Here is a 17,121-nt window from a genome sequence, read left to right as displayed (position 1 = left end):
TTACAATAAAATGAATGTTATAAAAAGGTTTCAGATTAAAGCTCACGTTAACTGGCTTTTCTATGGCTGCACTGTAATATACAGTATTTTGCTAAGTTCAAAATGACTGCACTTATACTGGCAAGATCATTAGTCTAACCTCGGCTCAACGGAGACCAGCAACGCATTCTCCTCAGTAAGCAACGCCTAACTCATTTTGATTTAGAAACAGTATGATCTTGTCACACGGTATATTGATTGACTACACCTTCACTCATCAGGTTAGACTACCCACTTTTAGCTGTTGCCATCCTCCTCTGGAGACCACTAAAAAGAACTAATTTCTACAGAACTGCAGTTCTTCTAGAGATCACTAAAATACAAAGGCATTTGGAAACAAACGTTTTCTTACAAGCTGCAGAAGCAGGTTTGAGAGTTAATCAAAAGGTGAAATCTACTCCAGTGATTTAAAGCCCAAGAAACTTGACTCTAATGCAAGAGGAGTAAAGAGGGATTGGGAAGTGAAATCCACTCAATAGCAGCATTGCCAACTCTTGCAAATTTACTATTATTTATTAGTATTAGGATAATGCCAACCAAGAGTGAGGAATCATTTACAGAGTAAGAGACAATAGCTCCTGCCGCAAAGAGCTTACAATCTAAACAGGCAAGACAGAGATGGTAGTGGGGAAAAGGGATAAGCAGTGATGGTCTGCAAACGTTAGTCCCACGATTTTTTCATTTATTAAATTCACCTCAGAGAGGTGGATTAACTATGCTGATGGCAGAAGCTCTCCCATCAGCAGAGTAGTGTCTTCATTACAGCAGCATAGCTGCACCAGTGTAGCACTATGCATGAAGACAAACCTTTCCAGCGAGGAGAGTGTGTGCTGGACAAATCAGCCTGCAGCTCCACTTCCCGCCTGCAATGCTCAGAAGGGAATTATCCCTGTGAGGTGCAGCCTTACCCACAGGCAGATCAGGAAAGATCATAGCCAAGTGTCGAGTGGTCAGCAGTAACTGAACTCTCAAACTCCCACTCCCTCAGATGAGGTACTTTTGGGGGGGGGAGGTTTTTCTTGAGCGGGAGAGAGGAAGCGGAGAGGATAGTTGCCTGCTCTTTCTCCTGGTATTTGAGGAGGTGAGGGCAATGAAGCTGGTGTCTGTCCCCCAACAGCTTCACTCCTTCTGCACTACTGAGTCAATTCAGGAGTCTGATACAGATTGACAAAGCCCTTGCCACAACAGTCCAACGTTATCTCAAAGGTCATCTTTCCTCCAGGAATCCTCCATGGCAGATAAGATCATCCTGCGCACTAGGTTTATTGGCACCCAGACACAGACTTGAGGAAGCTGGGGATAGAGCCAGCAGGCCAAACAGGGCACACTTCCAAAGGAGAGCAGGAAGAGTCCTAGCCTCTCGGTCATCAAATAAGATGCACCTCCTTGCCGTTGCATTCCCCACAGAAACAGAATACAACCTAGTGCAGGATGGAAATTGAACATCCACCCACAGGGGCACCAGTTAGATACGGACGATGTCGGACTGCCTTTGAGGCACCTCTCACTGTATTTGTAAGTTATGTGCAGCACTTAAATAAAACCATGGTAGGTGCTTCATACGCACTTAGAGATAGGTAGAAAAACCAAGTTATTTTACTGATTCCTTGAGACCCACAGTAAACTGACATTTTGCATGTCAGTATCTTGCAGTTCAAACAGCCATGTACCATTCTACAGACCACTGATAGCCTTGAAAAAGAAAACAAGCTTGGCTCCAGAAAAATTTCTTTCACTCCACTTAAACTGCAGATTGCTGGTGTATTTCCCACTTCCCGCAGAATGCAGTATCTCATTTAATAAGGATGGGATCTTGTAAAAAGTATTCTGATCACAATCCTGTCTGTTCTCCCATATTGTTGATATATGGGCCCGGTTAAATCATATTTTAGGACTCTAGCATTCCCTTTTCAGGTGCTGGGCTTTTTCCTTACAAATTGCTTGTTCTCCAGATCCTTTTAGCTTATGCCATCTTCATGGTCTTTCTACTATCTTCTGTTTCTAACCACCTAGAACTTCCTTTTTTCCCCATCCTCATCCACCACATCCTCCATTTCCTGAATTTTGTTTTTTCTTTTATATTTGTTGAGTTATATTGTTATGAAGAGCCTGCTTTTTTCTGCCCTCTGCACTTATGCAAATACAATACAACACCAAGTCATGTTAATAAATTATAGGACTTGTAAAAACACAGCTTATTTTCCAACCTACAATAATTTACTGCAAAACCATTTTAACCAATTGGAGACAGCATAATTACATGCACATACACATACCTCCTCTTTAACATTCACTTGGCTGCCAGCCTGTTAAAAGCTAATGTTCCAAGAGTGAACATTAGAAAAGTAGTACTTTTAACTCATTACATACACATAAAAAAGCATATTTGAATTTTTGATAGTACTGCTATTATATTCGGAAACTCCTGGAAATATTTTCCTAAATTACATGCTATAAAAGCTATAAACTTCAAAATGTATAAAAAATTATAGCTCCCCCCCATCCCAACATTTATTTTTACAGTAAATGTCATCGTAATAATAGTCTCTTATATAAAAGGTTTGTGTTCTGTTTTTTATTTTGTTGTTTAAAAGTGGGAAGGGAAGGCCCACACTATCTAAAAATGTGATCAGTAAAATTACTTTTATTGATTTTTTTTAAATAAAAGGGATTTATACAATTGCATATAAAGATAAGAATATGGAAATGGAATGGAATGAAAAAGGCATATGGAGGGAATATTTTTTATTGAGTGTTTACATGTTTAAGTATTCACCTATTGTTATCTCATCATTATTTTAATAGACATAATAGAGAATATTGCACTGAACTTATGCATGGAAAACACCACAGTTAAAGTAAACAATATGGTGAGTACATTTTATATAATTTTAAAATATAATTCAAAACAAGAAATTTACAACACAAGACATTTTGAAGCACTTCTGTAATTTGCAGTCTTAAAATGATGCCTAGTGGTTTTGTTTACTGTTCTGAAGTGTTTACAAATTGACACTTTTTGTACAAAGATTTTATATTGGTTAGTAAAGCCACTATCTTAAAATTGTTGGCTTTAAGTTACAGAGGTAACAGAGAGGTATAATTTGAATTCACATCAGAGCTTTCTAAAAATGGCAACAGTACAAGCATGTGCCTCCTCCAGTATCCAGAACTCTTTGTGATTCTGCCATGGCCAAGGAATAGAGCTATACATCTGGACAAAGCAGCCACAGTTTCCCAGAATGCTTTGGAGGAAAACCTGGCATACTTGATTTCTCTTGTTTACCAATATAATTCTGTGCTCAATATAAAATAAAGGGAAAAAAATCAATTTTGACTGAGCCTGGGAAGTTTTAAAAAATTTGGCAGAGGATAGCTGTAACTGAGAGACAAAGTAGATTTTAGGAAAACCTATTCTGAAGAAGGGAGAGAAAGTTCTGCAGAAAATATGCCAAGCCTGCAGAGTAGAATTAAGAGAGCGCTACAGATGATCCGCACAGTGATGAGTGGAACTTAGAACACGGAAACAATGCAGTTCATTTCTGGTTTCCACAGGAGCTCTCTGGCTCTAAAATGTCACCACTTACTACAGAATTTTCAACTGTTGGGAAATATTACCCCAAATATTTCATCATCCCCATTACTTCACTTCAGCTACTGTACCCAACATGGATCCATCTCAAAGGCACCTTGAGTAAGTTCCTATTGTTTAAATACACATACAATAATAGTTATCCCCAGCATTAGATATATAAGGGGGAAGAGAAGTTTCTGCACTTTCAACTATTTTATGTTGCTCAGGTATTGAAAATAGTTTAACTTTAGGACAGGAAGTTTCAGCTTTGGATTTTGGCTAGATTTAATACAAATTCTTCCGCTTCTACAGACGAATGTGTGGGCTATATCTCATCCTTTCACTTCTGTTACAATCTCAATTTGTTTATGTACAGAATAAAAAACAAACAAGTTTCTATGTTAAACCGACAACAAGCATCTTCACCTCACAGTAATGAAATCTAAAACAAGGTGGTTGCATTCATTTAGGAACATATTCAAAATTAAAAGTGCCATTATCAGACAGATAATAAACAGAGTGCCATGAGTTCATACGAAGTTGATACATTCCAGTGGGCTCCAACAACAACAAAAACCCCTCTCCAATTTAGCTTAGCTTAAAGTTCTATACAATGAATAAATTACATCTTTCTTGGGATAGTGTTTCTGTTACTCCTACATCTCAGAGAAATTCAAAGCTAATTAATTAAAGCAAGAAATTGTATAGCGTAGGATAACATTTTGAAAGAATGAAATGATTTAGAAACACCAATCAGCAAAGATAATTTGATTATGATTAGCTGTGCTGAAGTGTAACTCATTAAAATTGATGAATGTTTTTACACAGTTTTATTCTATGTAATCCATTACCTACGCTATGCTCTGTAGTTAAAGTCTAACAAATGGTATCAGGTAATTCAGGATTGAGGACTGAAATACTTTCAATTTATCGCTTGCCTTCCTTCACCGTTTTTCCAATGGAAAATTAGTGGCAAGTAGTTTTGCAGAAATTCATATCTGGGGGAACTGTAGTTTAAGGAATATGAATTAAGGATTATATCTGCTCACGTTCTTCAAATAAATTCTGGTTTGAATATGGCTGCTGTTTTGTTCTGTACAGTCATTGTCCCACAAAAATTACAACTGCTGTTTAATAAGAAATTATTCCCTGTGCTTTCTAACACCCCCGGCCTGGCAATGGTACAACGTGTTTGTCTGCACGCTCAGCTGAAGTGGCGAGCAAGCCGAGCAGATCTATAATCAGCTCGCAGCTGAACAAAGGAGTGAAGGATGTTCTTGTCCAGATTAGCAAGTTGTTCTCCTGAGCAGACCTGCTTTAAGTTATCTGGTGCTACAACCAAAAGATTGCAGAGTGCATGCAGGGTGTCAAAAAGCTGTAACACCAATGGAATCTGTTTGAAAGACAGAGAAAAAAAAAAAAAACAGTAAAAATACTCGAAGTAAGTGTAAGTCTTATAATGAAATAGCTGCTGCAAAGTTCATCGAATGTCAGTGTTATTTTCCACACAGGAGACTCATTTGTGTCTCCTGTAAAAAACAGACTAAAGCAATTTTCAAAAGCCAGATTTAATTTTTAAAAATGTATATGAATTTGGGTACTTTTGTTTTAGAACAAATGTGAGATGTGACCATTCAGAGAATTTGAAAATTGTTTGAAAATTGTTCAAAAAAACACCCGCAACAAACTACCACTACCACTCACCAATATTACAGTTACACTACTTATGACTGAGGTGGTATTTTTATAATACCCGATTACATGCAATTATAGCTTTCTGGAAGAAGTTACCCACTTATTTCTTATTTTTGGAAAAGTCCGGTTTTATTTTTGTTATCCCACCATGAAAAAATCGTTTGCACAAAGAATTTTTTTCAGATTTTTTGTGTGCTCTAAAATGACATGGCCTTGATTCATTAAAGCTTCAAAATTGCCATGAACTTAACTCTCCTTAAGGACAAGTGCTTCTGCTATTTGAAGAAGCTTGGTTTGGAAATAATAAAAATGAGCCAGCTTCATAATACTTTAAAAGCATATAACATAATGAATGATCTGGAGACGGCTGGGAGCTTCTGTTTGGTCTCATAAACACAAGGATGAGTGGGTGTTCAGTTAAATTAAATATGGAAAATTCAAATCCAAGAGGAAATTACTTACATGTTGTATGAAAGTAAACTGTGGAACTCATTGCCACAGGAAGTTGTGTCCAAAAAGTTAGCACAATTCAAAAAGGGATGGGATGTTTAGGATAAAAAGAATATCCAGAGTTATAATAGTGGACGGTAACAAATTTTGCAAGAGACTAATCCTTAGATGTCTGTGGTCTTAAATCTCTAACTAAAAGGGATTAGGACGACACCTAATATGCAGGGCAGATTATATTACATCTATCTAATGCAGGGTTTCTTGCACCTGCCTCTGACTACTATTGAAGACAGAATACTGGACTAGATGGATCACAGGTCTTGTCTTGTCTGGCAGTGCGTACATTCCTAACTTATTTCAATGTGCAATCCTACATTACACATGAAAACACTCAGTGTGTTTTTGAATTACTTTCAAAATAACGCATGTTGGTGTGTAGCAGGCATTTGCTAATCCCTGTTGAAATCCCCACCACCACCTTGACCCACTCCACCTGAATATGTCTGTGAGAAAAAAAGCAGCAAGTCTGAACCTACAAGAACTGTTTAGAGGCCATTCAAGGTCAGCTGCTTGCAGCACCAATAAGGATTAGTTCTCCAGCAGCTAGAAGGGCTGGAAGCAGACAGAAGCCAATCAAGGCCCAGCAGGCAAGATAAAATGGTCTGACTGCTTCTTCCAAGGGCCAGTTCTGGTTGAAGCTGGAACAAGGAGGAAGGATTTCCCCTGCTTTAACCAAGTCTGGCTTGGTCAGGGACCTAACTCTGACTACACCATTTGGTTAAGCCACCAAAGGACTTTTATGTTTTGGAATTTTAAATCCCAGGTGGCTATGATGATTTATAGAATCAGGACAAGCTTGCTTTGTGAGATGCTCAACTGACTCAGGTAAGCTCATGACACAAAGCAAGTGAATTTAGGAGATAGATATGAGGACTATTCGGAAAAGACGGTCTTGCTGGTGTCATTTATTAAATGTTTAAAGCTGCTGCCATGGTACTCAGGCAATCTAAAGTCTAAAATTTATGGTAGGTTGTGAATAGAAGGCAAAAGATGTGAAATGTGGCTACATGAAGGAGGACATTTTCCAACAAAAATATTGTTTTGCTATCCTGGCATTTTATGTATGCCTCTATAACACCATACATATTAAGTATACATACACTAACCTTAAAATCTTTGGCACACTTCCTGTATTCAGCCACATCACAAATGGCTAACATGCCTCCCATGCAACTGTAGGAATATTGCTGTAGATGTTCATAAATAAGTCGATGAAAACGGACTCCAAGCTCCATCAGAACTGTGTCCACATTCTTACCATCCATAGACTTTCTAATCTTTTCCACTTGCTTTCTGACATAGCCACATACTTTGACACAGGCCTATAAAAAGATTGCTTGTAAGTTAACTGATTAGAGAGAAGCTTCCCCTCTTAAAAAACATTTGGAAAGCAAAGTCTCAGATTAATGATGAGCAACGTATAGAGCACTGGCTCACACATAATGGTCTATGGATCACCAGCTGTCCATTTGCTGCTGGCGTTCCTCATTTTCAGCAGAAAAATTGCATTGAAAGACACCCATAAATTCATTAAATACTGCCCTAATATTACTTTTCTGGGTAAGCAATTGTTGCCATTATCACTGGAAAGACCTGCAAATGGGAAGGCAGATCCATGACAAACTCTCTATTAAGTTTTGGTCCATGTTAATTTAGATGGCATTTTGGGGGAGGGGGAGTTTGTGTTTGTATGGCACCTCGTTCAGTCTGACTGGGGCTGTTGGACACTACTATTATACAACAAAACTGAGACTACTCCCACCAAGTTTAGGATCCACATTGTGAAGGAGTTTGAGAATCCTTGGCATAGAGTGAAACAAGCCTGAATGTTAATCAGATGTACATGTAATTGGACATACACTATCAAAATGCCAACACTGCTCAAATTATCTTCAAAATGCTACTATTACTGACAAATCTCTATTTGTTTACTCACATTAGTATACTGAATCAAAACACTGTTTTCATCTTCTGGTTTAAAATCTGTCTTCTTTTGTTCTGCAGCCAAGATGTGCTTCATCTGACCAATCATACAATTCAGTGTCCTTTAAAGTTAAAATATACATGTGTTTTAAAATAAAAGTTTTCATTTACTTGGTTTTAACAGTTAAAAATTCTGAAGTGATCCCACATAAAATATAAGTGATTAGTGCACAGTGAAGTAGAAATCCATTATCCACCCCTTCTACAAATTCATGAACATTAAATGAGTTTCACCATTTAATATAAAAAGACGTTCACGCTAAAATGAACTGCAAAGACCAAAAATATTTTTGAAACTGCTATACAATACAATTTTAGTACACAAGACAAGTCTGATTTTCTGAAGGTGGTAGGGGCATGAGAGTTAGATAGAAGCCTTTGAGAAGTCTCTGCTCCAAAGTTCTCTTTATCCTGGAATGCAATACAGTATGTGCTGGCCAGCTGATTTTAAAGGAGAATTGAAATGAAACATAACCCATTTAAAGCCAGCTCTTCAGAATAGCCAGGCACTCTTCTTTGCTGGGGAAAACCAGAAAGACTCTGAAGGGAACTTTCTAGACCTAGTTCAGTAACTTTATAAAGAATAATACACAGTTCAAGTGAAACAGCATCACAAAACACTTGCAACAAGAAAGAATCTGGTCACTTGTCTTAAAAGATCCAGTTCCATTTTACTTGCATCTTCCCCCTAGCAGTTATCCTTCCTGAACATTATCTAAAGTCAGAAATGGTTTATTTTACAGTCAGTCCCAAAGCCGATCCAGGGAGTGCTTGAAGAGCAAAGCAGCTGCAATACATAGAGCTCATTCTCCCAAGTGACTCTCCCTGGAACACTCATTTGTTCAGAACAGATTCTCTCACTGTTTTCTAGGGACCGTAATCAGCAAAAATGAAGCTACATAGCTTGGACTATGAAAGCGCCACATGATTTGAGGGAGGGAAAAATACACCTAATCCCAAAACAGGAAATCAAATTAATTATTTTTCATGCCTATGAAGCTCAGACTCCCATTCTGGCTGTACTTCACTCTACAACCTTGCCCCAGTCAATAACAGAAATCAGAGTTACATCCCCCTGCTCTTCCAACTCCCATTTTTAATATACATGCATGTAAGGCAATCTATATGGATATATAGAACAGCAATGCTAGTTCATTAGAATGGTCCCATGGACTAAAATCAGTTCTGCTAATCATTACCGGGGAAGAAACCATCACTGTGAATACCCTTCAAGGGTCTGCTATCAGACACTGTCAGATTCTGGAGAATATTGAAACCAACAGTGCCTGGGAATCTACCTTTCTTTGTTACCAGATGGTGCCCAAGTCCAGCGTGACCTATTCTTGGGGTTCTTTCTGGTATTTTGGTGCTCATGTAGACAAAATGGCGTGCAAGTAACCACATTCTTATATAAGTGATTTGTCTCAAAACTGGTCTCTCTTTTGCAGAGCCACCACAAACATGTAGTTGTCTGCAACACATAGGGACTTGTGAAAATCCCACCCTAGGTGACTTGGGAACACAGTACCACTGACTTCCAACTGGACTTGTGCTTCTCCATCACTTAGGCACTTTTGAAAATCCCCACACAGTCTTTAGAGATTATTTATTGTACACAGAACTTAATTCATCTACTTCGACACTGAGGGCTCAGGCAATCCTGTCTAGGTTTGAACCAGTGGCTCCAGAGAGTCTAAGTATTTCAGACTTGATGTTTAAACCACTACGGCATTTCCAGCAGCAGAGGGTAAAATCTCCATTGTCAACTCTGTACTTTCTCCCGTTTTTCCTTTCCTTCCATCGCCACAGCAAATATTTTTTATCAAATCACCCCTCAATTCCTTTGCAATTTACACACTTTGAGACTCTTCCTCACCGATCAGAAGGTAACAGAGCTAGGATACAAGGAGCAATGCTTGTTTTCTCTTGTACAGTTCTGTTCGTTGCTCCTTCAGGATGGAGTGGACACCTAATAATTAATGCTTATATGGCACTTTTCAAGGCAGTACAGACATTAATTTTCAATTCCCATCGGGATGTATTATTTACAGAAAGAAGGGGAAACCGAGGCACAGAGGTTAAGCGACTGGTCCAAGGTCAAACAACAAATCATTTGGAGATATGGGAATACTACAAATCTCCCTGGTACAAGTAAACATATACATACTCTGTAAGTAGAGTACTTACATTGTGGCTCTGCTCCCTAACATTAAGCATTACCTCTTTCTTATGTTTTCTCCACTGCAAAATGACAATAATACTTTGCATTTATAATGCTTTTTCCATCCATAAAAATCACACCATTTTATATAGGAGGTAACTGAGGGACGGAGATTAAATGAATCACTCAGTCTCAGAGCAAGTCAATGTCAAACCCAGAATTACACTCAATTCTCTTGACTCCCAAGATATGCATTACACCACAGTCCCACTCAAGCAAGTCAGTTAATCTCTTTCAGTCTATCACACATACTGCTCTTTAAATACTTTAAAATTTCAAGTTTCAACATTCTGTATGTGAGCTTTTCCCCCGCAGCCCAAAGCAGGAAGTGTTTTGGGGTTTTTTTGTTTGTTTGTTTTTTAGAGAGACAGAGGAAAATTGTGAATTATCTCATTCCCTCAATACAAAAGTAGATGAAAGATTTTGCTCACTCTTCCCAAAAATATTAATTTCAGGTAAAAAAATCAAGCATGGAAAAATTTCAGCCTCCCAAAATTAGTTTTTTCTTGACAAAAGTTCAGTGTGATCTCTGATTTTCTGTCTGGATTTCAAAGGAAATAAATTCTGTGATTCTAAATGATTACTTCCAAGCAGGAAAAACAAGCTGAGGCAAAACTTCTGTGTGTTAAAAATGGTAAGTAGAGCAGTGATTGATGGAAAGTTTAAAACTTCACTTGCCTATCAATGCCCACGTCCAGTTTCATCTCCATTTGCTCTATTATATCCTTTTTCTTCTGAAGACATTCAGATAACTTAGGAGAAGAGCTAGAAAACAATAGGGAAAAAAATCATAACATAGTCAAAATAATGCAAATCAAATCTATTTGCTTTGGTTGCTAGCAAACACAGGAGTATTTCAGGATTCCCCACCCATTCTCTCCGAGAAAGTACCAGACTGGATGCAGTTATCTGTCTTTGTAATCAAGGACTGATGGATGGAGCTACTTCAAAAACCAGAAGACCCCACAACTGTATTTGCTGACCCAGAGGTGGGCGACACTCTGCTGTAGTTCAGAGGGAGTTGCCCCTGGACTGAGCACTCTGCTTCCATATTGCTGCCAGTCCCCAGTGGACCAAAGAGTGAGCCAAGACTGCTGTGCATGCCCATATGCTGCACATCAGCATAATAGACTAAAAGACTCCTCTTCCGAATGTACTGATTAGAAGTCAGATTTAAATAAACACTAAACTTTCTACAACTTCCATCATCAATAATTTGAATTATTTTTAAAACAAATTTTTTTTAATAAAAGTATTTAACTATATTAATAGGAACAAAAATGAAATTCATAATTTCTAGCAATGACGACCATACATATTCACAGAAGAAATGCAAAACAGAACACCTGACATACCTGATTAATGGCATCAGATGATCATTAAACTGCTTGTCAAACAAGTGGAAAATAGTATTGGCCTGGTGTACAACATCCAGGAAATAAAGGTTTGCACTTTTAGAGTCAGGAGAAGGAATGCCTAAGGTGGAAACATTTATTTAGGATCATAAAAAAAATATAGTGCATGTAATCTGTATCACTGTCCTTTCTAAGGATAAGGGTAAAATTTTCAAAAGTACTTAAGTTAAAATCAATGGGATGTAGGCTCCTAAGAACTTCAGTCACTTTGAAAACAGGAGTTAGGCATCTAGGAGCACGTCTACACTAGAAACATAAGTCGACCTATGTTAGGGCGACTTACACCCTCCACAGTGGTTCGTGTCCACACTACCCTCCTCTGTCAGTGGTGCACATCCTCACCAGGAGCGCTTCCACCGACTTAAGAGGGGCAGTGTGGAGGACTGAGAGCCTGGGCTCTCAGTTCCACACGTAGTTCCCCGCCGGGAGCCCGGCTGCACCCCTGGCTCTCAGTTCCCTGCCGCTGGGAAGAACCAGGGCTCCCCACGGGGAGCCAGGCAGGCACAGGGGGAGCAGGGATCCTGGGCAGCAGCTGGGCTGGGAGCCAGGGGGCATCCAGGCTGTGAGCAGGACGGGTGCAGCCCAGCTGGAAGTGGGGAGCATGGGAACAGCTAGCCCCGCTACTCGCCCCAGCTTTCCTGTCAATTTCATGGCTCCAGCATGGAGCCATGAAATTGACAAGAATGACAGCCAACTGCCAAGGTAAGTAATCCTAGCTACACCAACATAAACCCTACACCTCTTGCAGCGGTGGAGTTATGATGTCAGTGTAATAGGGAACTTATATCGGGGGGAACAAGGATGTAGTATGTACACTGACATAATTAGGTCAGCAGAAACTGCCTTATGTTGACCTAATTCTGTTATGTAGACCAAGCCTAAATCACAGGAGTTTTTTTCATAATTACCCTAAAAGTCTATATACAATATTCCTTGTATGCAGACAGTACAAAGGGTAACTTCAATGGACTCCCACTAATATTAACAGGAATTCTGCTTATCAATTAAAGGCAGCAAATTGTACGAAAGACTTATAACTCTGTAACCACATCTAGTTTATTCTTCAAAACAGTTGAAGCACAGAAAAAAATCTTACTTTGAGACATTTCCCTAAAATATTAAAATATGCACACACAAACAAAAGAGGTTTTTTAAAACAGTAAATACAATGAGAAAAGTCTTTCTATATAAGAAGTGTTCCTCTATGTAAAATATACATGTAAAACCACACACACTCTAAATAAACACACTCTATAAAAACCTTATTCTCTTTTTATGGAGAAGGTGAAAGAGGTAGGAAGGGAATGATTATACTCAGATTCTTATGATGCAGGAAATAAAGCCTCCAGATATTTCTGAATAATCATTGTCTTTCAATCTGTACTGATTTCCCATATGTAAGGTGTGCTTCAGAAGCTTATTTATGGCTTCCAAATAAATGAGATAAATTAATTCCCTTAATCAACATACCTTGCACAATATTAACTTGCATAGATCTCAAGGCCAATCACTGAAGAGTATAAAGTGCTCTGAATGCATTGACCAATGAAATTAGAAACATTAGTATGTGCTATTTTATAATGAAATACCACACATTTAAGAAAACAAAAAACAGAATTATGCTTACCAGCAAGTCCAGTTTCCAAGGCATAATCAATATGCTCAATACACAAAAACTCCACAAGCATAGAAAAAATTCTGAATGCATTCTTCGGTAAATCAGAATGATCAGAGAGCTTTAAAAAGAACAACAAATATTTTGATACTTAGTGTTAGAACTTGTTGTCTACACTTGGAAGTTTATTTGAATTAGGGTAGGATGTGAATTTAAAGCACACAAGACATTTCAGAATAACTCCATATGTGGACACACTTATTCCAGAATAACAACGTGACCACGTACAGAGCTATTCGTGAATAACTTCATGTGTAGACAGTCCTTTGCACATGCTTTTTAAAAATATATAAACAGTGATCGCAGAAGACTTAAAATTACAGCGCACTTTCAAAATAATAAAACAGATCCTCAGGCAGTGTCAACTGTTATAGTTCCATTGAAGTCAATAAAGTGAGACTGTTTACTCAGGCGGAGGATCTGCCCCTATAGATCAATATATAATATAGGACTATAGACAATCATCACATGTTGACATTTTCATGCGTACGTTTGAGTAGGCAGTTGTGCTCAGATTTTTTAGAGTTGCATGTTTGAATAATTGATACACAGTTACTATGACTGTATGCAGTGTCAGGGTAACAGTACACCTCTAACTCCTCTTTTGCATGGTCAGTTATGCGCACAAATACAATTTCAGTAACTGCATGGTGTGAGTACATTTTTATATGCACATAATTCTAAAATCTTGTCCTAGATATTTATATAGCAAAATCCGATGCGCTGCCTTTTCTTTTTCATAAAAAACGAAACAAAAAACCCAACACTATTTGGGCTTTTAGAACTTAAAAAAGGTGGCTCTTAAAGTTCTCTGAACAGCAACTGGACTTTGGTCCTTTGTAGTTTAGAATATCTGCAAAAGTAAGACTCTCGACCTTTGCAGCACAGGAGATTTGGACCACTGGCATTTGGAGTCAAATGTATGCTTAGTTTAGGTGTCCAAATAAATAAAATAAAAATTACACATTCTAATTCTTCAAACGCATTCCCATGAAGTTACTAATTTCGAATATTCTTTACCTTTAGAAGTTTTTATTTTATGTCTCCCTGATAAATTGTGCTTTAAAGTTTCTCGTTTCATCTGTTTTGGTTATGAAAGTGCAACATTTATTCATGCATGCAGAAATACCTGAATTTATTTTACTCTAACTTTACAAACAAATCAATCTTGGGCTGAGACCAAACTTGAAAAATTTCATCCCAAAAGGAACGTGTTTGGAAAAAAAAAAAAAAAAAAATTATGCACAACTGAAAAGGAAGGTTAGAACAGAAGTTAGAACTACAGCAGTTTTTACCAATGACCACTATAATGATAAAATGACTAATTTGTCTATGCATCATGCCGTCACTTTGACATTCCCAATGCTAAATCGGCTGTTATGTGAATATTAACCAGTGTTGTATCTATTTCTGCTATAACCATGGTTACATTGTATCCTCTCAATATCTAATATATTAAAAGCTATTAACACACTGAGACGGATCAGCAAAATATTTGGAGTTCTGTTTTGTTCATTTTAAGGATAATTCTTATAAATAGATAAGTATTTGCAAAAAATGGTTTTGGCTTCTCTAAGTTAAAGTTTGTAATTAAATCTAAGGTTCTTATTAAACCTTTAAAGCACTACACTCACACAGCCAATGAGCCACAGAAAAACCTGTGATTTATATCAATAGTAAAAATTCTATTTTGTATTAGGCACAAACATTTGAAAACAGTAAAGGATTAATAGAAGGTAAACAATGCAACAGCAAAGATTATTCCCCGCAGCCTCTCAACAATAGTATTAATTAATAATAGAAGATTGATACATGTGACAGTTGAATGTTTGTAGGGAAATTATCTTACCTAAATTAATCTTATTTTTGTAACTTCTTGTTTTAAACTCTGTGACATTTGTACAACATATCAAAGTTTTATACCAAATGCTAATCAATTATAAGGACTGGTTTAGAAACAAAAACATGTAAAAAGCTATTTTTATTCCAATTGGTTATAAATAGTGTTTTTAAAACAAATGGTCAGAAGTTTTCTGTAACTCACTTTTGTTAAACAAAAAGTCTATAAACAATGTCTTACGCTACCTCACCATGACCCTGATTTTAAAAAGGTAATTCATTTCATTAAATGGAGACTCAAGTCCTCGCCTCAGCACCAAGTCCACTCACCTCCTATTAGACTTCAACTAATGGTAAAACAAGACGTGTTCTTAAAATTGAGGGTGTAAACAGTTGCTTCTTCTAGCTCGTTTTTGGGTGCCATTCAAATTATATCTACTTATAGAAGTCACAGAAAGCAGACTTACTCTATGACATCTTTCAAAAGCTTGCTTGGTTTCTTGTAAAAGGTTAACCACCACTTCTTGGGAGAGGAAGGTTTCTCCATGGGTATCAATACTTGGGCCCAATGGCAAGTTTGTACGTTGTCTTATTCTCTCTTTGAGATCTTGAATACTAGAATTCAATACACCAGAGGGTAATCTCACGGAGTGGAAATTTTAATGTTCAAGATTAACAATACATTGGGAATATTATAATAGTTGGTAAACAGAAGCCTAAAACATAACTTAATAGGTGCACATCTGTATTTTGAATAAAACTTAAATAAATAAAACCTTGCAAAGTGGTCAAAAAAAAAAAAAAAAAAAACACTTACTAAAGCAGACAAAAACCTACTGACCTTACCAAACATGTTAGCATGCACAACCCACTCTTCACGTCCCACAACCACGACCACACCCACACTACTCTGCCATGCCCCTCCACACCCTGGGGACTAGGTACTCCCCACTGCATAACACAAGTAGTTCCCAGTGAATTCAATGGTGTATATTTATATCCTGTTGTGGGAGTTTAGCCCCCCTGCCTCCCGAGACTCTCACTTCACACACACACAACTCCCATTGGACTCTCTTCTCACCAGTTTTTCTGTCTCTTACACACCCCCATGCACCTGACAATGACACCACCCCAACATTCACCCAATAGGTAGCCCTGGCTCAGTCTCACATGCTCAGACTCACTTCCATGCACACTCCCCCCCAATTCAGTCAGCACTCCAGTCATCTCAGTCTGTTTATTCTCTCCCCTGCAACATCAGATCTCTTCCTGCCAAGGCATTATTTTTCTCTTTCTTCCCTTCCCCCAAATCAGTTCTCTTCTGTGACCCACCAAATCCATTACACCTCAACAACAGCTCTTCAAAGATTCAGCAGCCTCGGCACCTCTCCCGCAGCTAAGTTTCAAGCATTCTCCTGATGGCAGGCACCTCTCCCCTCCCCCTAGCTGCTCCACTTGCAGTACCAGTTTCCCAGTTCCCGAAGAGGACTATTGGGATAAGATGGTTTGATTTGATCAGCAACACATCGAGCCCTCGCAGATACAAAATTTGTATCCGCAGCCGATCAACGATCTGCAAACATGGTCTGTGGATACAAAGAGGATGTCCGCAGATTTGCGGGGCTCTAGTAATAGGGATGTGTTATTTGAGAACTGAGCTTAAGAGGACTGAAGTCATCATTGGTCACCACCGGGTGGCACTTTTTGGTCATATAGCCCACTTTGGAGATAAAATCCCTGCATACTGAGCCCTGAAGATCGGACTGGAGACCAGGAGGGGACAATGCCTGGGCACAGACTGGTAGCAGCCACAGGGTCGTCCATGATTAACCTGGCTACACCTAGGGTGACCAGATGTCCCAATTTTATATGGACAGTCCTGATTTTTGGGTCTTTTTCTTATATAGGCTCTTATTACCCCCTACCCCATGTCCCGATTTTTCACACTTGCTGTCTGGTCACCCTAGCTACACCAGATCAGTAATAACTCTGTGGAGCTTTTAGATGCCTGAAATAAAGCTGTACAATGTGGCTATGCACATTCAGTGCTACAGACCCTCACTGTCTAAGCATGTGGTTGTTGCTGAGGAGGAGAACCAAGAGCTCAGCTCTAGCCCTCTCTGCTGCTGGATTCTTTGAAGGATTTTATGGAACTCACTCTCTTCTCCTC

The 17,121-nt window shown here is 38.4% G+C and overlaps 1 protein-coding gene across 2 annotated transcripts in view; it reads right to left on the bottom strand.

Moving 5' to 3' along the window:
* Nucleotides 1-2,769: 2,769 nt before the first annotated feature.
* EXOC5 (exocyst complex component 5) overlaps nt 2,770-17,121 on the bottom strand; it is a 40,336-nt gene continuing 25,984 nt past the window's right edge. For both annotated transcript variants that reach the window (XM_054025876.1, XM_054025875.1), the window contains exons 12-18: nt 15,419-15,566; nt 13,065-13,173; nt 11,378-11,498; nt 10,701-10,787; nt 7,755-7,863; nt 6,925-7,140; nt 2,770-5,006 (exon numbers count right to left, since the gene is read on the bottom strand). In XM_054025876.1, coding sequence (XP_053881851.1) covers nt 4,818-5,006; nt 6,925-7,140; nt 7,755-7,863; nt 10,701-10,787; nt 11,378-11,498; nt 13,065-13,173; nt 15,419-15,566 — 979 coding nt within the window. In that variant the 3' untranslated portion in view covers nt 2,770-4,817. The remainder of the gene's footprint in view (nt 5,007-6,924; nt 7,141-7,754; nt 7,864-10,700; nt 10,788-11,377; nt 11,499-13,064; nt 13,174-15,418; nt 15,567-17,121) is intronic.

Source organism: Malaclemys terrapin, chromosome 4 (genome assembly GCF_027887155.1).
Source record: "Malaclemys terrapin pileata isolate rMalTer1 chromosome 4, rMalTer1.hap1, whole genome shotgun sequence".
In the NCBI taxonomy this organism is placed as follows: domain Eukaryota; kingdom Metazoa; phylum Chordata; order Testudines; family Emydidae; genus Malaclemys; species Malaclemys terrapin.
Note: the sequence above shows the minus strand (reverse complement) of the source record. Positions and strands in the feature narration are given on the sequence as shown.